We start from the raw sequence: 22,342 nt of genomic DNA, 5'->3' as shown, positions 1-22,342 counted from the left end.
CGGGGAGAGAGAGAGGGGGGCCTTGTGGTACCGTGACCCTGGTTTCCGGGCTGAGAGACAGGCACGCCGATGAGTCACGGACCTCACGATGCCACCAGCAGAAATTAAAGAGCATCTCATTAAGCGCTGAAGAAATCGTCCCGATCACCGAGGGCACAGGGCTGGGACAGGCGGGCAGGGTCCCGGTAGGGGTGCGCTCAGGGGACAGTGGCAGGACAGATGGACGGCTCGAGTCTCTTCTTTGTGTTTGAATCATTTGGGCTTTAGGTGGGGGGTTGAAGACGGGCGTGGAAGCCAGCTCGCACAACCCAGGATGTTCTGCTAAGTCCATGACGGGAAACAAAACGGACAAGAGCCGGGTGCAGAGGGGAATCAGGGCCCTTAAGGCGTCAGTAAACACTGTTCCTCCTTCGGCTCTGGCCTCCAGGATTTCCAGGCATTTCTGCCTGGTGACAAAACGGGGCGCGTGTAACACATCTCTGGCCTGCGCTTCTGCAGGGGACACATGCGTCTCTGGGAAGCAGCCAAGGACCCGGAGAACAAGTGGGAAGGAATCGGGCGGGACCTGCCTTCTTTCCTCTGTGCACCTAATTGGGGTTGGCAGTGCCCCCCGGCAGGGCCTGTCGACCACTCCGGCTTCCGGGGCCCCTGGAATCTGCCACGGGCTCTACTGTCTCCTTCTTCTTCCTCTGAGTTTTGGGTTGGGGGCCACACTCGGTCATGCTCGGGGCTCACTCCTGGGTCACTGTGCCCTGTGCCTTGTCCAGCCTCTGCGGGGTCCACCTGTCCTTGGCTGGTGGCCGCAGCACACCAGTCTCCACCTCTGCCCTCACAGCGTCTGCTCTGTCCAGGGCGTCACTTGCTCTGTCTCTGGGGAGGTTCTTTGTCCTTGGGTTAGGGGACACCCTGAGCCCGTGGCCGCCTAAACTGAATGCACCTGTGAGGACCCCAAACAGGGTTCACAGGGTCTGAGGAGACCATCGCTCTGAGCTTTGGGGTCACCACCCACCCCGGTGCAGGGCACAGTCCTGCAATCACTCATCGGGGCTCACGAAGCACCAGCGGCCTGGGGCTGAGCGGGGACCCGTTCCCAGGGGTCGAGGAATGGGGGGCCAGTTTGGAGCAGATGAGCCAAGGGCGGTCAGGTAACTCCCCCCTGCAGCAGGCGAGCACCAGCCCGGGAAGCCCTGGTTGGTGTGAGGAAAGAGCCGTGAGAAGCAGCACTCAGCCGCTGGTGTGGCTGCTGGGGCCTGCAGTGCTCAGGAGTCTGCACGCACCGAACCTTGGATTTGACTGAAGTCAAGCACACAGGGGCACGTGCCAGCAGCAACAGAGCTCATCGGGGTGTAGCAGTGCTCACCAGAGCTCACCAGCACTTGCCAGCATGCACCAGCACTCATCAACCAGCACTCACCAGCACTCCCTGATGCTCTCTATCAGGCCCTGGTGTTTCCCATCAGGCCCCAGTGCTCCCCATCATGCCCTGGAGTTCCCATTAGCCCCTGGTGCTCCCATCACCGCCTGGTGCTCCCATTACCCCCTGGTGCTCCCATCACCCCCTGATGCTCCCATCACTCCCTGGTACTCCTATCACCCCTCTGATGCTCCCATCATTCCCCGGTACTCCCATCACCCCCTGGTGATCCTATCACCCCAGTGCTCCTATCACTCCCTGGTGCTCCCATCATTCCCCAGTGCTCCCATCACCCCCCCGGTTCTTCCATAACTCTCTGGTGCTCCCATCATTCCCCAGTGCTCCCATCATCCCCCCAGATGCTCCCATCACCCCTGGTGCTCCCATTACCCCCTGATGCTCCCATCACTCCCCGGTAGTCCCATCACTCCCCTGGTGCTTTCACCACCCCCTGATGCTTCCATCACCCCCCTGGTGCTCCCACCACCCCCTGATGCTCCCATCACCCCCCTGGTGCTCCCACCACCCCCTGATGCTCCCGTCATGTCCTAGTGCTCCCATCACCCCCCAGTGCTCCCCATCACTCCCCAGTGCTCCGCAGCGGCCGTCTGGGCAGGCCCTGGCCTCACTCACCAGCACGTTGACGGTGCAGCTCATGCGGTTCTCCTTGTTCTCGTCGTGCATGATGGTCCTGTAGTCCAGCAGCCGCTCCATGAGCCGCACCACCAGCCGCACGAAGGTCTCCCCGGTCTTGGCCAGGTACTTGTGCTTCCGGCAGTGCTCCAGGAGGCTGCGTGGGAGCACGCACGCCGCGTCACGCACCCTCGGGAAATGCGGCCCGGCCCGGGGCCGTGTGAAATATTCCCCAGTATTAACACGTCTTAATCATTTCTGGGCTACCGGGTCCATTGCCGCCTAATTGCAGTCTCTGTCTCCGTCCTGACACCCCCCCCCCGCCCCCCGCTAATCAGCACTTACATTTTATCAAATAACACTTTGTACTGCTCGTCGCCGCGGCCTCCCTCCACTTCATGATCCAGCTTGGTGATGATCTCATTTTCAAACTATAATTAAGCAGAGGAAGCGCCAGTCAGCAGCCGGGCGGCCTCTCGCCCTGCCCCTTGGCAGCCCGAGTTCCCAAGCACGCTGGGACCCCTGGACTTGGTGCTCCCCGACCTCAGAGGACCCCTACCCCAGCGGGAATCTCGCCTTTCCCTCTGGACTCACGGCATCTCCCAAACACACACATGCTCTAGGCTGACCTCACTGCTGCTGGATTCCTCCCCCCGCCTCCCAGTCCAGCTGGAATCCCTGGAGCCTCTTGGATGTGGCGAGTCCAGCCCCGCCCACACCCGACCCCCCCGGCATACATGGGGCCCAGCTCCACATCGGGTGTTGAAGAGACACCAAGCCCTGCCTCGTCCCAGGTCCCGGCTCCTGGGGCAGGCGGCCACACACGCAGCCACGAGGCAGCTCCTGACTCCCCAGCCCGGGGCTGCCGTGAGCACTGCAAGGCTGCAGAGAAGCCACCTGCGAACTGAATGAAGACAATACAGACGGCTCGGCTGGCACCTGTCAGCTGTGAAGCCCTAGACGACGGCTGAATCACACCACCAAGAGACAGATGGTACTAAGCAACGGACGTTAATTTGTACCTACCAAGGGGCCACCTGTGGGTTGGGGAGAGCGGGAACCTGGGGGCATGGGTGGAGGGCAGGCCACACTGGGGGTGGGGTCGGTACTGGATTACGGAATCGCTGAAGTGACTGTCTTACGAACACGTTGGTAAATCACGGTTTTCATTATTTTTTTGCTTTGGGGTCACACCTGGTTGATGCACAGGGGTCATGCCTGGCTCTGCACTCAGGAATCAGGTCCTGGCGGTGCTCAGGGGACCCTATGGGATGCTGGGAATCGAACCCGGGTTGGCCGCGTACAAGGCAAATGCCCTATCCGCTCTGCTATGGCTCCAGCCCCAATCACGGGTTTTAATCAAATACAGAAGCATTTTCTGAGAAAGAGAAGAAAGGAGATGCCGCGTGGAAAGAACCTTGCTGACGTGGCCTCCAGGAAGGAGGTGCAGTGACAGCTGCCGTGGACGGGAGCAGAGACACGGGTCTCACCTGCCCCTGGGGAACACCGCCGGGCCCCTTCACTGCCCCCCCCCCGCCCCCCACCCCTGCCGGATCCCAGCCAAATGCCTCCTGCTGGCGGAAGAAGAGTCCTCGGACAGAGCGTCATCCCGGGGCCATATCAGGAGGGTTAGTACCCGGGGAAGGCTCCTGAGTGACCCAGAATTCACAGGGAAGAGCCCAAGAGTCAGAGGCAGAGACCCAGGCCCACGCTTCCCGGGAAGCTAAGTTCTGGCTGTGAGTCGGTCCCCCCGACCCTGGGGTCCTAAAGCCTGGGTGGGAGACAAGTGTCTCCACAGTGAGGGGGACAGGGATTGCCTCGTGCCGGGCACCAGGCAGGAAGGGGGCCGGAGGGTCAGCTCCGGTCGGGGTGAGCCGGGCTCCCCGAGTGGAAGGCGGGCAGGAGGAGGGGGTGAAGAAAACGAGTAAGGGGCCGGGCGAGAGACTGGGGGTTGAAATAGATGCCCGAGCTGGGCTGGTTCTGTCCCGACATCACACGGTCTCCTGAGGGTCGCCAGGGGCTGTCCTGCAGGTACCAGCACTGCCGGGTGTGCTCTGGGGGTCCGGGCACTGTGGATGGGTCTGGGATCAGAACAGCTGGGTGACCTGGGTGTCCCTGCTCTGCCTCCTGAGTCCTTCACATGGAACCTGAGGCCGGGTTGGCTGAGAATAGCTAATGGGGTCCCCCAGGCCCCCTAAACTTGGTTTAGGACCCCCCAAGTAAAGAAGGAAAATGAAGGAAGAGAAGAGTGAAATCCAGGCCAGGACTCAGCAGTGACAGTCCCAAGGGTCCCACAAGGATAAGGATCCTCTAAGCTTAGCTGCCAGACAGGAGAATTTTCTTCTCTCCTGGGCACTGCACTGGCCCCCAGACTGGGGCTGGGACTTCAGGGCATCTGGCTCATCTCCTTTCCAGAAAAAAACACCACTCAGTGCCCCTTAAAATCTTGGGTGCAGGGGGCTGGAGCAATAGCACAGCGGGTAGGGCGTTTGCCTTGCACGCGGCCAACCCAGGTTCGATTCCCAGCATCCCATATAGTCCCCTGAGCACCGCCAGGAGTAACTCCTGAGTGCAAAGCCAGGAGGAATCCCTGTGCATCGCAAGGTGTGACCCAAAAAGCAAAAAAAAAAAAAAAAAAATCTTGGGTGCTGAACCACACCCAGAGGTGCTCGGGGCTGGCTCTGTTCTCAGGATCGCTCCTGGCGGTGCTTGGGGGGCCCTCAGGGAAGTGCGGGATCAACCCAGGTGCCTACAAGGCAAACCCTCCCCACTGTGCCATCTCTCTGGCAGACAGTCTTCTTTAGGCAAACAGAAAGTGTCCGCGGCTGGACCCAAGGGTCTCCCGCCCCACACTGTGCCAGCACTCCTGGAGTGGGGTGGCACTGCCCACTGTGGGGAATGAACAAGCCGGACATGGCCAGACAGTCCCCAGAACTCCATGGCGTGACCTTGAAGAGACAGACACACACACACACACACACACACACACACACACACACACACACGCTCCCGGCAGTGCCAAGGCCCACAGCCAAGACCTGACCACGACCCGGGTCCACCCACAGGCAACACCCATGCAGCTGTGATCTCCCACGCCACGGAATGGGCTGGACAGCAAGAAAACTCGAAATCTTGCCTCTGGCAACGTGGGTGGGGGCACAGAGGGGTGATATGAAGCCAAGCCAGTGGGGGAAGGACAGACGCCAGCTGACCGCCGTGCTTACCAAGTGGGCCCCAGAGAAGGGGCAGGAGCCCGAGAAGACAGCCCGTTGGCTACAGAACTGGGGTGGATGGACCCGTGGGGGAGGGAGGTGGGAGGAGAAGGGGTTTGTCCTCCACACGGACCATGGGGAGACACCAACTCTGGTGATACCAAAGGCACAAACACCAGCACTACCGAACCTGTATTATCTCCATGGAACCAAGGAGAAAGTTCTGCTGGGTCCAGCTGGGGTAAAAGTGGAGCCAGGCAGCACTGGGCGGACACTAACAGCTGCACTGAGGCACAGTTCCTGTCAGGTTCCCAAGCCAAGTAGGGGACACGCAGAGGGCTACGAGGAGCAAGCCCGTGGCAGTGGGTGGGAGCTCCCCAGGGCCCGCACAGAGCGGCCTGGCCTTGACCCTGCCTGAACCCACAGCTGGCCCGGGCAGGTATCGTCTCCTGCCGGCATCAAGGACCCGAGCACCCGACGCTGGCCTGGCTCTGGGCCGCTGCCCATCCCCCCTTGATCTTCCTCACCAATCCCCCCTCCCCTCCCCCCCAGTAGAGACCTGCCTTTTGATTTGGCCTGGCCTCAGAAGTTGAGGGGTTTGAGGACCAGAAGGAGAGAGACGGCTCTATTGCAGAAGAAAGGACGGCCTGTCATCATCATCTTTATTCTTCTTCTTATTTTTATCTGCAGTCTCCGAATAATGATGTTTACCGTCATTTCCCGAAAATGCCAGCCTTTGATACGAACTCTGTTATTACTTCGCTCTTCACAGAAAAGAATTCTAACGGAGACGTCTCCTTGGAGACCTGAAGCCAAGAGAGGGCTCAGCGCGGGCTCAGAGTCTGAGCCTGACCCGTCGTGCCAAGGGTGGGAACGGCCAAGACGAAGTGCGGAGTGCAGAGAGTCTCCGGACAAATAAGCCTCGTGCAAGGGGGCTAATGTGCACCCACTTCCCTCCACGTGCCTTCCAGGGCACCCCGGAACACGGCCTGGCGAGCGCCGAGTGCCAGCCGGCTCCCCACGGGCCCACAGCCCTCGGCTCGGCTCTGAGCTTGGGGTCTCTGTGACAGAAGTGTCCAAGTGTCGTGCTTCCCCACTGGCCGAGCCGTCTCCCACAAGGCGCTCCGCCAGCCTGCTGCTTGTCCGATTCTGAGTGATGGATTCAATGTTTGCCTAAAAGGGCGGCTGGGTGGCGAGTGCGGTGGAGGCACCAGCTGACGCTAATTTACTAACGACACCTCTAAGCGGGGTAACACTTGGGCGCCCCGTCCCGCGTCCCGTAAGTCTTCAACACCAGGCCCCGTGCGTGGCCAGGCCGGCTCCCCCAGGGAGGGACTGCTCCCACAGAACACGCCGGCCTCCGCTTGCGAGTGGGCCGCGGTCTGTCGCCCTGATTGGGTCCGACAGCCCCGTCCAGACCACGGCATTGAGGATGCTGGCGGGCAGGGTAGGTGGCTGTTCCCTGGCCATGACGGGGAGACCCCGCTGGCAGCCCGTGCTGCTGTGACGGGCTCCGGAGGCGAGGGGCGGTATGGTGGTTTTCTTCTCTTTTCCCAGTTACGGCCCTGGCTACCTGGTGTCCCCAGGGTTCCAACTGCAACCCTGGAACAGTGCTCCCTGAGCCCCCATCAGTAGCCCTGGGAAACGGGCAGCAGGGGGCCACAGATGCGGGGCGGGAAGGGGCAGAAACCATGCCCCCAGGTCTGGCATCCCTGTTCACTCACAGTCCAGCGAGGGCGGCCGGCACCAGGCAGCCGGCTCTCACGGTCGCCAGGCAGGCTGGAGGTGGGACTAATGGACCATTTCTGCTGGGCTGGACTGTGTGTGCACACGTGTGTGTGTATGTGTGCATGCGTGTGCATGCATGCTAATGTGTGTGCGCGTGTTTGCACACGCGCTTGTGCTCTTGTGAGTATGTGTTTCTGGTGTTGTTGGAATTCCTTCCCCTAACAAAAATCCCTGAGGATGGGATACGCCCCCGTAACATAGTTTAGCTCTCAAAACGCAGAGGCACGTGCAGGAAAGAACAGATGACAAATACCGGAGGCTATGGGCTGGAGCGATAGCACAGCGGTAGGGCGTTTGCCTTGCACACAGCCAGCCTGGCGGAGCCAGGTTCAATTCCTCCACCCCTCTCGGAGATCCTGGCAAGCTACCGAAAGTATCCCGCCCGCATGGCAAAGCCTGGCAAGCTCCCGGTGACGTCTTCGATATGCAAGACACAGTAACAACAAGTCTCATGATGGAGATGTTATTGGGCCCGATGGAGATGTTATTGGGCCTGCTCGAGCAAATTGATGAATAAAGGGAAATCGATGAATAACGGGAGGACCGTGACCATGACCGTGACCTGAGGCTGCAGGTGTGCCCGGCCAGGGCAGGGCAGGGCGGCGGAGGGTCTTCCCGCTGGAGGGGCAGCGTGGGCCGGAACAGCGAAGGGAACTGGTGGGGTTTTGTGTTTGAAGGGAGCCCGCTGGGCCCAGCCTCTGATCTCTGCACACCCCAAATGCCAACGTGCCCTGTCTCTGTCGAGAGCGGCTGCCTGTGGGAGCCCGTGGGGGTGGGCCTGGGGACCACCGAGGGCTGCCCAGGTGGCCTAATGCCGGGACAGTCGCTGGGCTGGGCTGTCTCCTGATGTGTCTGTCTGTCTCATTCTCTTTGACCAGCCTCCATTGGACAGTGGGTGAAGGTGCCAATCCCATCGGCATGAGATGTGGCGTTTTCCAGGCAGGGTGCTCCCAAGCCGGGAGAGGGTGCCCCCAGGAGGGGGGTCCCCTGGCATCTCAGGTCGGGGCCATTCTCCTGCATCTGTGTCTGCAGGGGGAGCGGGGCCAGAGAAAGGGGGGTGCCCTGCAGAGGGCAGAGGAGCCCCAGGCTGGGACTTCTGGCACACCCCCCCCCCGAGCAGACAGCAGAGGCTGGCAGAAGGCAGGACCCAGCTTGCGAGCTGGCATGGGGGCAGGAAGACCCCCTCTCCCGTGGCCTGAACCCCCTCCCTGCAGATACACTCACATTCCCACGGATCCCACATTCCTCTTGCTTTACTGCTCCGTAAACCTAATTACACATTAATTAGTCTCTGGTGTTCCACAGCTCACGTTCCAGACACTTGTCCCCTCTCCAGCCAGCACCCAGCCGCATGCTGACCTTGAAGCTAGCGTGGGACCTGCCCTGCCTGGCCGGCCCACTGACTGCCACCCCACCGGGCAGTGCCTCGTGGGCTGTACCCAGGGCCCATGAGCTCAGGAACGTGCTCCCAGCTCGGGTCTGCTGGTGTTGTGAGGTGATGGTGGCCCTGGCCTGTCCCCTGCTGCAGGCCTTAGAGGAAGAGGGTCCGGCCTGGCTTCCGGTGAAACAGTCACCAAATTCCAGTGCCCTGTTTCCTCTGGAAGTGCCCAAGACAATCACATCAGGAGGGATTTTGCGATTGGAAAGAAAAGCAAACCGGTCACAGACAGAATTCCCATGAGTCCAGGAAGAGGGGCTGGGGTCGGAGCGTCCTCGGACACCGCTGGAGTGGGGTCGGCTGTCCCAGGAGGCACCCCCGTGCCATAGGACTTGCCCTTAGCGAAGGCTGGCATGCGGGGAGACAGGGATTGCTCCAACAGGAGCCCGGAACCACGCAGACCCCAAGATCACTCCTGCTCTAATATTGTTACAACTAAATGAGGATCGCAGGGAGTCTGCACCATTTCACTGACCCTCACACAGCTGACAGAAAATAGCTCCGTGATGGAAAATCCCCTCTCCGCGCGGCCTTCCCGTCCCGCTTTTATTAATGGTGAAGAGCCCGAATGGTCATTTGCTGCGATTCGCTGCTGTTACTTCTGTATTTTCCAAAGACATAACAAATGGAACTCTTTAAAAATGTGCCGGGAGAGAATTCGATGTTGTGCTTTTTGTTTCCTCGGGAAGCCAAGTCCAGTGATGTGTGTGATTCACTTGGCAGCAGGGGTGACGCTTGAGATGGGGGCAGGTCAGCCTGGGACCAGATGAAGGCCCATCCTGGGTGGTGGGATGCAGGGGCTGGCCCTGACGGACCCCAGGGCTCTCGCCCATCCCGACACCCCTCAGCCCTGGCTGTGTGACTGTGCCACCAGCATCAGGTGTGTGAAGTAACCCCGTTTCCCCCAAACTGCTGTTTCAGTGCTAACGGGATGCTCAGGGCCCGGGCAGACAGTGAGGTGAAGAAGTTGCCAGCTGGGCCTGAAGAAACCGGAGAGACACACAGCGGGATGGTCCTGAGGGGAATGGGGGTTCGTCTGGATGGCCAACGGTTCTCAGACAGTGATGGAAGAATCAGGACGACCAGGAGCAGCCTGGGGGCTGGAGGCACTTGGATAAAGGTGGTGATAAAGGTGATGGGGTGCAGAGCAGGAGGGATGGGAAGGTGTGGGGGTGTCACAGCCCCCGGGCCCAGCAGGGTGGACTGTGCACTGTGGGCGTATGCAGGGCCCTGAGCTGGCCATCCCCAGGAGCGTGGGGGGGCGTGAGACACCGACTCCTTTACTGGCCAACATCCATGCTGGCAGGACAGAGCTCGGGGCATCTCGACTGCTGGCTGGACGGTTCCTGGCTGACCCTTAGCTCGGTGGCTCTGGGGAGGCCGAGCCCCACCCATGGCCGGAGGTCAGCTGCCCCTTCCCAGAGGACAGGTGAGATTGGGCCTGCAGGGCGTGGTTGCTTCCGGAGGGTCCGGCCCAGGGGCCTCCCTGCAAGACGTCCCTCCCAGCACCGCCCCCGGGAGACAGCTGTGAGCTCTTCCCCATCACGCTGGCCTTCAGAGGGGTTGGTGCTCTCAGGCTCTTTCATCTGTGTGGATGCCTGTGTCCACACCCTGCCCGTCCACTCTCTAAGCCAGGGAAAGCGGACCACAACTTGAACTGGAACGCATAGGTCTGGCCTGCGCGAGGCCCTGGGCTCAACCCCGGGCATGGCGGAATGAAAATGGTTAAGAGAGAAATGCTGCGTCCGTGATGCTGAAATAACGCAGAGCGTGATGATAAGATAACACAGGGCCGGTGAGAACAGGGCAGCGCAGGGTCCCTGCGCCACAGCCACCCAGGGCCCGTCCTCAAAGACACAGCAGCCTTGGAGAGCGAGCGGCAGGTGGGCCAGTGCCAGCCACTGAGGCCGGGGTGTGGAGACAAAGGTCTCCAGGGACGCTGCCCATCCTAGGGGGACAGAGGAGTCCGAGGAGACACGGAAACCAGAGACAATGTGTGAGTGGAGAGTCGGCCAGAGTGGAGCCGAGGACTGACCAGCCGAGACCCGGAGGGCAGCAGAGCCCAGGGCAGGCCTGACCCCACAAGGATGGCCCCGAGGCCGATCCGTTTCCTGCTTCCACTGTGCCAAGCTTTGGGGTTTGGGAGGGGCTGGCGCAGAGATGCCACTGACCCAGGACCCAGCCGGGGCTCAAGGCTCAGCAGGACCTGTCCACCCGGGACCTGGTCTTCACCAGGCACATCTTCTTGGTGAAACCAATGGGTTGCTGGAACAGTGCCGAAGGCAGCGGGACCATGTCACCCATAGGGTGGGCTGGCATGAAATGGGGCGTCTGTCCTGAGGCAGGGGCACGGCGGGTACATGCCAGGGAATAGCAGGCGATGCTCGAGGGGTTGCCCAGACCCGCCCATGGAGGCGGAGAGAAGGACTTGGAGCCACGCCCACCCGGACCCCACCAGAACCCCGAGTCAGCTGCGAGGGGCACAGGTGGCCCCTTTCCAAGGCCCCAGATCTTGGCTCGAGGGTCGGGCGTGTTCCTCTTTCTCACTGGGCATAGCTCCTCGCAGGACTCTCCCAGCATTGGCTCAGAAGGTCCTTCTTCCCGGACTCTTGGACAGAGAAAATCCGCAAAACCCAGATGCCTGTTCAGTCTGGAAAAATGCCCTTTAAACGGCGGTTTCCAGTTCCAGGGGGTTGAGCTGTGAGATGGGCCAGGACCGGGCTCCAGGTAGAAACTGGGTCACACTTAGCAACTCGGCAACAGTTTCAAAAGTACAAAAAATACTCTCGAAGTTGCAACTTTAAAGATGCAGGCACAGGGGCTGGAGCGATAGCACAGCGGGAGGGCGTTTGCCTTGCACGTGCCCGACCCGGGTTCGATTCCCAGCATCTCATATGGTCCCCCGAGCACCACCAGGGGTGACTCCTGAGGGCAGAGCCAGGAGTAACCCCTGTGCATCGCTGGGTGGGACCCAAAAAGAAAAAAATGCACGCACAGAAAACTTTCAAAAGCAATGTGAGCTTTATGGATGGACAAGCTCAGGAAACACCTACTCGGTGCAAATCTAGAAACAAACCCTAGTGGCCCGGGGACCATGAGCCAGGCCTGTCCCAAAGGTTCAAATCAGGGTAAAGGTAAAAGGTAAAGGCCCTCCCGTTGATCGTCGATTTGCTCGAGCGGGCCCAGTAACGTCTCCATTGGAGACTTTGTTGTTACTGTGTCTGGCATATCGAATACGTCACAGGGAGCTTGCCAGGCTCTGCCGAAATCAGGGTAGATCAGGGTAGAAAATTCTTATATTTAGTTAATGCTGAGCAAAAAAGAACTCGGAAAAGGTTAGATACAATAGCTCAAGGATGACGCGGCCTGGGTGCAAAGACAGTGAATGAGAAAAACAAAAGCTCTTCCAAAGTCCAGACTTTCCCACAAATGGGAAGAAAGCCTCCCTCTCTGAGGAAGGGGTGAGAGGAGGAGGAAGAAGGAAGGGCAGAGGGAGGAAAGAAGGGAGAGAGGAAGGGAGGAAAGGAAGGAGGGCAGAAAGCGGGAAGGAGAAAAGAAAGGAGGAAAGATGAGAAGGAGGGAGGGAAGGAAGGGAGAGAGGAGAGGAAGGAGGGAGGGAGGAAGGGCGGGATGAAGGAAGGGAAGGAGAGGAGAGAAGGAAGGAGGAGTGTCCACGGTTTGGGTTTCATTCGCCGACAACATCCCTCCCAAGCATTCTCTTTCGTGACCGTTCCACAGCCGGGACTGGAGCACCTAGAGAGCGGACACGGTTACCGACTGGCCGGGATCGTAGCCAAGCCACACCGCACCTTTCCCGCTGCGTGAGGCCGTGGGTTCAATCCCCAGCACGGCAAAGACGGGGAGAACGAGAAAACCCGAGGATGCTCAGGGCAGGGGCTGAGCAGGACTCCGAGCCGGAATGGGGCTTGGTTTACTCCGCGCGACTCTGTCTCATCTCAGAGGACGAGAAACAGTTCTTCGGATGTTTGTGGAAGAGAGGGGACGACCCGTTTGCCAAGAAGATGAAGACTATGTCACTAAAATGGACCTGCCTAAGGAATCCCCTTCACTCGGGGGACACCAAGGTGGGGAAAGCCTGACGCAGGGCCGGGTCCCTCCAGTACCAGCTGCCATTCAAAGTCCCGCCGAGCTCCATGGTCAGGGCTCTGCTCTGCCCCGGATGCCTGTTTGCCAAAGGTATTTGCACGGGCAAGCCCCATCCTGCGGGTCCTACCCATGACGTGTGTGTGTGTGTGTGTGTGTGTGTGTGTGTGTGTGTGCGCGCGCGCGCGCACATGTGCGCCCTGGGAAACATCACAGCCAAAGCCCTGGAGACACTGCAATATGTGTAGAGACGCGTACCGTGTGCACGAGTGAACACGCAACCACACTGATGTCCGCAGACCCCAGGCCAGCAGGTTTTGTCACTGTCCAGACCTCAGGGCCCCAAAGAACCTAACTCAGCAATAAACCACTGGAGAGGGGCCAGTAAGACCCAGTTAAACCCCCCAAGAGCGCGCAGCGCACGGAGGATGAGAAAGAGACTTAGTGAGGGCTTGACGTGCAGAACCCCAGACATGAGCCCGTAACTGCAAGTTGTAAGTGGAGTTTTCTCCCGGCTGAGCAGTACCAGCAGTGACAGGCGTCTCCCTGCGGAACGGCCCTGGGGAACGTTCCACGGGGCTCACCCACGCCACGGGGGGTGCCGCTGTCCGGGTGCAACACGGCCAACTGCCCCCCCCCCCAGATCCCCAGCCATTCCCCCGACGCCCCGCAAGCTCACCATCTGGAAGCTTCGGGTTGAGTGGAACTCGCACTGCATCATGTCGAAGAAGATGGGGATGGTGGCCTTGCGCAGCTCCGTCTCGGGGATAAGCGTCATCTCCAGGATGGGGCCCACCATCTCGGGTATGAACTTGATCTTGTGTTGACCTGGGATCAAGAGACAGAGGCTTTAACAGCGCACGTGCTGGCCAGAAGCGGGGAGGTGAGAGCAACACTGCCCAGGAGTGGGAAGAGGGACTCGAGGCACGGCCCCATCTGCAGCACCAGAGGCCCCACAACGGAGGAAGGGCCTGAGGAGCCCTGAGTCATGGCCTGCTTCCAGACACGGCGCGCGAGGCTGTGGGAAGACCCTCCCGACAGCAGGGCCCTCAGCCTGGATGCATCTCGGAGAAGAAAACGGCCTTTCAGACACAGACGATGGACCTAAGTCCCAGGGCAGAGGCAGCTCCGGGAACCCAGATTATTGGGGGGAAGGCGGAGAGACGGGGAACTTAGTATTTCATTTTACAGACAACGGCAAAAACATGGTGGAGAGAGGGAGGAATGAGAACAGACTAGCTTGGATCCTTTCTAATCTCAAACATCTTATGGAGGTGAAATATGTGTTGGGCACAACTGTAAATCATGCAGAGTGACTTCTGCTAATCAGAAATGATGGTGGTAAGCAAACCAAGCCCAGGGCGTGGAGGGTGAGGCTGTGGAAACAGAAAGGGTTTACTGACGTGGCGACAGAGTTATGCCTGTCTGGATAATTGCTTTGCTAATATTATTCCAAATGTGGTTCCGAGCCAATTAAGGAAGAAGTTTCCTCAAATATTGTTTTTGAACAAAGAACACTGCCACTGTGAATAATGCTGAGTATACTGGTTAGCGGGGCCTAATATTTTTTACCTGGTGAGTCTCATGGGATCACGATCACGACCATCCTGTTGTTTGTCGATTGCCTCGAGCAGGCCCCAGTAACATCTCCTTCATCCTAGCCCTGACATTTTTTTAAAAGTGCCATATTCAAGGCTCTTTCAGGGTTAGGAGAATGAGACCCATCATTGTTACTGGTATTTGGCACATTGGGTACGCCATGGGGAGTTTGCCAGACTCTGCCATGTGGGCAGGTTACATTCGGTAGCCTGCCAGGTTGCCCAAAGTAGGAATGAGATAATAAGATGTCGCTTCCGGGAGCTGAGTTTTATAGTCTCTGAGTCTTGAATATCTCTGAGTCTTGAAATATCTTATATTCCAACAAAATGAAGAGACAGGAGAAACCACGAATGATGGGAGAAGCCAATGAGAAGCCACATGCAACAGGACCCTGGCACTTACCTGCGGGGGAATCCAGAGCCACTGTCCTACCGATGCTTATTGGAACAAGGAGAACAGCTGGTCAACAAGGAGAATCACAACAAGGACACCGAGAGAAAGTTCTGGGGCTGGAGACAGCTCAGAAGCCCAGTCAGGCTCTCCTGCAGGGGGCCAGGCTCGGGCCAGCACTGCCCAGTCCCCCGGGCACTGCCAAGAGCATCCCCTGAGCACAGAGCTGGGAGCAGTTCCTGAGTGCTACCAGCTATGGTCCAGAACACAGGGCAGGAGGGAGCTTTGAACAGAAATAACAACCAAAGAACATCACAGCCGAGCTAAAAGAGACATTTGAGGATTCAGTGGTTGAGAAGAAGGTAGAGGTGACAGAATCTATGTGTGGGAACGCAGGTCATGAAAAAGACCCAGACTGACAGGAAAACACAGTGGGAAGAGCACAAGAACCTTCCTGAGCTATAACTTCCAGTGTGTGTGTGTGTGTGTGTGTGTGTGTGTGTGCGCGCGCGCGCGCGCGCACGCGCGCATCTGGGGTATCTGCATTATGAAGGCCCCACATGAGGAGAGAAAGGGAAAGAAATCTTTTATGAAGCCAAGAATCTTCCCGACTCGGGGAAGCAAACAGATATTCAGATCCAAGAGCCTTAAAGAGTTCCAGGCAAAATCAATCCAAACAGATACATGCCAAGACATATGATCATTAAAGATGGTAAAAACCAAGATAAGGAGAGGAGATTAAAAGCATCGAGAGGGAAACACAGCACGTACGAGAGACCCGGGAAGATTCTCTGTGAATTTCTCGCAGGAACCTTGCAGGCAAGGGAAGTGTCGGTTCCATTTACAGAGCAGACGGGAACGCCGTTTCTACCGAGAATACACGGCCGGGCTAGGTTATTACTCAGAGCTGAGAGGACAAAGGACTTAGAGCGCTACAGAAACAAAAATTATAGGAATTCATCACGACCAAATTAGCCTGGCAAGAGACACTACAGAGTCTTGCAAATGCAAGGGAGACCCACGTGGGATGGCAAAGACCCCTTGGCCCATCCTTGTGGGTGGGGAGAGATAACAAGGTCTGGGCCAGTAGCAAGAGCTTCTCCAGGCAGTACAGAACTTTGTGTGTGACCCTCGTGATCAGAAGAAACACGCAAGCATCTGAGCTGGGAGTTGAGGCCTAATATAAAGGGAAGTGTCACCGGCTGAGAAAGTGAGAGAGAACAAAAGATCAAAGACCGATGACAGCATTACAAGCAAGCAACCAGACGGGAAACCCACAACACAGTTATGTCAATAATTACCCCGATGGCATGGTCTGAATGGGCCAATTAAGAGCGACAGAGCAGGGGCTGGAGCGATAGCACAGCGGGGAGGGCGTTTGCCTTGCACACGGCTGCCCCAGGTTCGATTCCCAGCATCCCATAGGGTCCCCCGAGCACCTCCACGAGTAATTCCTGAGTGCAAAGCCAGGAGGAACCCCTGAACATCGCTGGGCGTGACCCCAAAAGCACTGCAGCACTGTCCTCCCTTTGTTCATTGATTTGCTCGAGTGGGCACCAGTAACATCTCCATGGTGAGACTTCTTGTTACTGTCTTTGGCATATCAAATACGCCATGGGGAGCTTGCCAGGCTCTGCTATGCGGGCAGGATACTCTCGGTAGCTTGCCGGAGGGACAAAGGAATCATTGCAAGGCAAAAATGCCCTACCTGCTGTACTACTGCTTCAGCCCACCCCCCACCCACCCCCCCCCCCCCGCCCCCCCCAAAAAAACCCAAGAGAGCAGAGCAGCCAAGGAAGCCAAACCCAACCCTTGGCCTGCACAGGAATGCAGCTCAGCTCTGGCGCCAAATGCAGGAGGCTCGGAGTAAGGGTTGGAAGAGAAAGCAACGAAGGATCAAGACGAGCCAAAAGACAGACACGGCCGCTCTCCTCAAGAAAAAAAAAATAGGTTTCCTGCGAAAGGCAATAAGAGAGAGGCGCTGACATGGTATAATGATTACGGGATTAACACAAGATGAAACACTTCACGGAACATATGCACCAAAGAGGAGCATCAAATACCTCAAACAGTTCTGAGGAGAACTAATGAGGGACCTTGACAGCAACGCAACACGGAGGGATTAAGAGGCTGGAGAGACAGGACGGGGGTGCGGGGGGGACGGTGCTGGTCTTGCTCAGGGGCCAGCCTCGGGTTGATCCCTGGCACCACTGGACCCCAGAGCATCACTGGGCAAAGCCTGAAGGTCCCTGAGCACCACCAGAACTGTCCCAGGTCATGCCTGGCACCGCAGGGCCTGAGCAGCACTACTTTCTCGAACCCTAGTTCTGATCCCCAGGCCTCATTGCTTGGGAATAGCCAGGAGGACCCACAGGCCTCCTGAGTGCCATTTTAGAGGTCTATTATCCCCCACAAAAATAGGGATCTTAGCACCCTACTTACAACCATGGGGAGGTCACCGAGACTCAATAAGGATAAACTATGAATAGCCTCAGAGGATGAACCAGACAGATGGCCTAAAGGGAGATTTGAACATCCCTCCAGAACCAGCAGTTTTGACATCATTCTCTTGTGGAATATTCCCAAAGATAGGTCACAGGCAGTGCACAAAACTAATGTCGGAGCTTGTGAACTAACCCCGGACCAAGCATTTTTTTTTTTAGTCACAACGCTTTAAAACTAAAAATCAACCATAAAAATCACTGGGAAAAACCTCAAATATGCAGGGGGAAAAAAAAAAAGGTGCTTCACAAGAAACATCAACTCAGTGAGGAAATTAAAATAGAAATTAGCAAGTGTGTGGGACAAAATGGAGACAAAAGTTCCTGGACCAAATGGAATGAATCCAGCGTGAGCCGCACGGGGGAGGGAGGTTAGGCAGTGAACGGTAGCTCCAGTCAAGAAAAATCTCCAGTAAACAGTTGGGGCTTACAATGAAAGCAACTTGAGAACAACGAGAAAAGGCAAAAGTTAGGAGAAGAAAGAAAACGCCAACAGTGGAAATAAATAAAATAGAAACAAGGTCACATAGGATAACAGAAAAGGGCAACAAAACCAAGAGCTGGTTCCTCAGAAATACAGAATCTACAGACCTGCGGTGATAGCACAGCGGTAGGGCGTTTGCCTTGCATGCAGCCAGCCCGGCTGAGCTGGGTTCGATTCCTCCGCCCCTCTCGGAGAGCCCGGCAAGCTACCGAGAGTATCTCGCCCGCACGGCAGAGCCTGGCAAGCTCCCCGTGACGTATTCGATATGCCAAACACAGTAACAACAAAGCCTCACAATGGAGACGTTACTGGGTCCGCTCGAGCAAATCGATGAACAATGGGAGGACAGTGACAGTGACAGTGACAGACCTGCAGCTAGGTTACCACATGCGAAAAAAGTAAACTCGAAGGAGGGGAGGTCAAAAAAAATAAAAGGGCAGAAAAACAACAGTACCAAGGTTATTAGGAGACAAGCATCTGCAAACAAATTTGGTAATCTAGAAGAAACTGCAGATAGAAAAGGCCTACCAAGAGGGAAGCAGGAAAACACAGAATGATGAGAAGTATGGAAATTTGAAGTACTTGTCAAAAATCTCCCAAAAGGTGGGATTGGAACGAAAGTACAGCAGATAGGGCATTGCCTTGTATGCCGCCAGCCCGGGTTCAATCCCCTGCACCACATAGGGTCCCCCAAACCCGCCAGAAGTGATTCCGGAGCGTAGACCCAGGAGTGGCCCAAACCCTCCCCCTGAGCACTGCCAGGTGTGGCCCAAACTCTCCCCCCAAAAATCTCTGCCAAAGGCTGACATCTGGAGCCAGATTGTTTTACTAGTGAATTTCTACCAAATCTTCCAAGAACATGCACGTATTCTTCTAAAACTCCTTCCCCAAATAAAGATGCAGTATTTGTAACTGCATGGATGAGGACAACCATCACTCTGTAACATTCAAACCATCAGCAAATCAAACTCCACAGCACATCATCAGGACCAGATATCATGATGCTACTGCCGGGAGAAAAGGGTGTCCAACACGCAGGTCAACGAACACGACACACGTGACATCAATCAAAAGGAAGAGCAACATCGGATAACCACACTGACAGGAGCAAAGGAAGCAGCTGACAACTCAGCCCTGTTTTACAGCACTGCTAGGGATGTTAACAGAAGGTCCCAGCCAGCACTGGGAAGGCCGAACACGGCACATCCACCAGGAACACAGCAAACCCAGTGGACACGGCCGGCACTTTGCTGTCCAGGGCAGAGCAACCAGGTGCTCCACTCCCGCCATTTCCATCCATTGAGGATTAGCAATCTTGGCAATTAGACACCCTCAAAAAGTGGGACCCCGAGAAGGAGCAGTGTTCCTCACAGGTGATCGTGTCCCTGGGTCAGGTCTCCTAACATGGCAGGAAGGATTCCAGTCTCCAGTCAGACATTAACATTTCGGAGACCCCGTGCCCCCTTCTTTAAATTGAATCACCGTGAGATACAGTTACAAGCTCTCGTGTTTGAGTTACAATCACACAATGATCAAACACCCAGCCCTCCACTAGTGCAGGTTCCTTACCACCAATCTCCCCAGTATACCCACCTCCATCTCCATCCTAACCCTCCCCCTGCCTCTATGACAGACAATTCCCCCCCCCCGCCCCACTCTCTCTCTACTTTTGGGCACTATGGTTTGCAATGGGCTGGAGCGATAGCACAGAGGGTAGGGCGTTTGCCTTGCAAGCGGCCAACATGGCCAACCCGAGTTCAATTCCTCCGCCCCTCTCGGAGAGCCCTGCAAGCTACCGAGAGTATCTCGCCCGCACGGCAGAGCCTGGCAAGCTCCCCATGGTGTATTCAATATGCCAAACACAGTAACAACAAAGTCTCCAATGGAGACGTTACTGGGCCCGCTCGAGCAAATCGATGAACAACGGGAGGACAGTGACAGTGATGGTTTGCAATACGGATACTGAGAGGCTATCATGTCTAGAGACCCTTTGCTTTTTAACAGTAACGCTGAGTGGAAAGGGGACCTTTCTCCTGTCCACATGGGCAGCCACCTCAGACCAACGCCCCCACTACAGCGGGCGCCTTCCTGAACTCTGCTTAGCTGAGGACACGGCCCCTCCCCGGCTCCATGGGCACCAGGCTGGGAGCCTGCGGAGCCTCTGAGGCCATGGACGCCCGTGGTCATGCCTGCTGGACTCTGGCCAGGTCACTCTGCTCCTCTGCACGGCCAGTCCACTGGTCTCTCTCTGACCCTGGGAACCGCTACCCGTGTGTCACCTAGCACGGCTCAGGTGTCACCACCTAAAAGACAAAGCGGCCGACTTCTTCAAGGCAACAACACCTTCACCCCACCCCCTTCTGGGGGAACTCATTTCAAGCTTTGTTTGCTTTGGGGGCCCCACTGGGGGGGTGCTCAGGGCTTCTCCTGCTTCTGTGCTCAAGGATGAGTCCTGGCTGGCTTGGGGGACCATACGGGGTGCCAGGGATTGAACCAGGGCCGGCCGCGTGCAAGGCCAGTGCTATCACTCCAGTCCTGACTTCAGTGATTTTCGTGGACACTCCTGACTGGGCGCCTTTCAAGGCCTCTGCAGAGTCCAACAGGGAGGTGAGGGTTTGCTCCGCGCGGACGGGGGCTGAGGGCAAGGCTGTCGGCCTCATTGCGTGCGCTGGTCTGGTGGCCACAATGTAGATGGGGCCCAGGGCCTGCCCCCCCCATGGTAGGGGTCTGCTTCTGACTCCAGATGGCTGGGGGTGTGGTGGGTTTACAGAGGATCTGGAAGGTCCGAGCAAAGCTGGACAGAGGGAGCTTTGGGGCCACCCTGCTGGGGTTTGTGAGACGGGACCTGGGTTTGGGCCCCGTCAGAGGTGCCACCTCACGGAGACGGGTCTTACCCCCGGAAAGGGGCCTTTCCAAGCCCGCTGGGTGTCCCTCACCCCAGGAACCTGACTCCATCTTCATCTCACCCTCTTGGAATTCAGCTCACTTCGCTTCCAACATATAGCAGAAGGCACAAGAAATGAAACGCTTGGGTGAATTATTTGCAACGTTTTGTTATTAATACCAGCAATTTACCCAGACTTAATCAATCTTGCTAATATTTACACACAATCAGTGACGAGAAAGGATACTCTGAAGAACTGCATTTTCTTTCTAACTCAATCAAACAGGCTCCTGTAAGGAGAACCTTTAAATAAATTTGGCAATTATAACCAAACACATAATCCTCATAATAGCTCGGGTGAATAGATTTCTAAAGCTTGCAGGGGTGGGGGGGCAAGTCCATACGCACCCTTCAGCAAGGCTGAGTCGAAATCTTTATTTCCAACTCGGGGTAAACAAAAAGCATCCTAAGGCCATCTGCCTGGTTCTCGCTGCGTCCTTTGGCGCGAGAGGCCTGTCCTGAGACGTGTGCAGAACGCAGAGCGTTCTCTCCGTGACGCCGTGACGGCCGCCCTCGGGGGACGCTTCCCTTGTGCCGGCTTGGAAAGTGTCAGAGGCAATGTTTCAGAAAGCGGCTGACGGTGACCGGGTGTTGATCACCTGCCCCCCTGGGAGCATCGCGGAGAGCTGTCTGTCTGTGGGGGACGGTGGGGCGGGGTGTGGGAGGGCGTCACGGAGCTCCGGGTTTCCTCAGCGCTGCCTTCCCTCAATCCCACGGGCAGTGGGTGGACGAAAGGCCCCGTCCAGGGGCGGTGGGGGCTGCTGTGTTCTTCAGACTCCTCTGTTCTCCCTCCCTTCCTCCCTGACATCTGCCTCTTGGATCTCCCCAGGTGTCTCTCTTGGCCAAATTCACCCGGAAGCTCGGAGCTGAAATCAATGCGGATCAAGGATGCTTTCGGAGTGTGGACTTCAGGGAAGAGAAGCGACGCTTTATTTTTTTAGCCTTTTCAAGGCCGGAAGCAGGGGTTAGGACCACCGACTCCCCCATGTTTAAAGCTCACTTCAAATATTTCCTGTCGTTCGAAATCCCAGACAGAGTCACCTGGGGGATTCCCCAGTGCCCTGCACCCGACCGCACCGGTTGTCTGGGGAAGTGGAGCCCCCCGGAGCCCCCCTCGCCCATACCCTGATCCCAGCCCTGGGGCACAGGGATAATGTATTTACAAGCACGGAAGCTTAGAAACCCCCACAGCAAACCTCTGCCGGGCCCAGGGAAACTTCTGCAAACAAAGTGTAGGCAGAACAGCACTCCCGCACCCGTGCGGAGACAGAGCTCACTCGGCAGGTGGGTGCAGGAACCCTTCACGGCCACCCCCGGGAGCAGGCATGGAAAGAAGGCGCTCTGGGTAGAGTCTTCTGTTGCAGCGGGCGGTGCGGGGGCCCAGCACCAGCCTGGCCGATCAGGAACAAAATGCAAATCCCCCCGCCGTGGTTGCAGGAGCGGCTGGGGGGCTGGTACGCTCTTGCCTGCACCCTTTGATAAATAAATAAGCGAGGCCTGGAGTAAACATGCACGTCGAGCCCCCTTCCAGGGGGAGGGAGGCAGCGAGCAAGGTGCTTTGGATTTTGCTTTTCAAAAACTCCAAATCCGACAGGTTTGCAAGGCGAGGCTGCTTGGTCCCAAGGGGCGACGCTGGCCCGTGCACGAGAGCAAAACCGGCACGGCGGTGTCCCCCCCCCGCCCCCCCGCCCGGTGAAGCCACCCAGCCACCACGGCCTGGCACCTCCAGCCCGTTACTGGAAAGACTCAGGCAAGAGCCTCCCGGAGCTCACGGCCTGCCGGAGTGACAGGTGACTAATTGCGAGGCGATAAATATATCTCACTGCTATTTTTGT

At 57.3% G+C, this 22,342-nt stretch overlaps 1 protein-coding gene across 3 annotated transcripts in view; it reads right to left on the bottom strand.

The window, feature by feature from the left end:
* DOCK1 (dedicator of cytokinesis 1) overlaps window positions 1-22,342 on the bottom strand; it is a 306,250-nt gene that overhangs the window by 27,517 nt on the left and 256,391 nt on the right. For all 3 annotated transcript variants that reach the window (XM_056106671.1, XM_056106670.1, XM_056106672.1), the window contains exons 33-35: window positions 13,269-13,417; window positions 2,393-2,478; window positions 2,048-2,204 (exon numbers count right to left, since the gene is read on the bottom strand). In XM_056106671.1, coding sequence (XP_055962646.1) covers window positions 2,048-2,204; window positions 2,393-2,478; window positions 13,269-13,417 — 392 coding nt within the window. The remainder of the gene's footprint in view (window positions 1-2,047; window positions 2,205-2,392; window positions 2,479-13,268; window positions 13,418-22,342) is intronic.

Source organism: Sorex fumeus, unplaced genomic scaffold (genome assembly GCF_029834395.1).
Source record: "Sorex fumeus unplaced genomic scaffold, SorFum_2.1 ptg000142l, whole genome shotgun sequence".
NCBI lineage: Eukaryota > Metazoa > Chordata > Mammalia > Eulipotyphla > Soricidae > Sorex > Sorex fumeus.
Note: the sequence above shows the minus strand (reverse complement) of the source record. Positions and strands in the feature narration are given on the sequence as shown.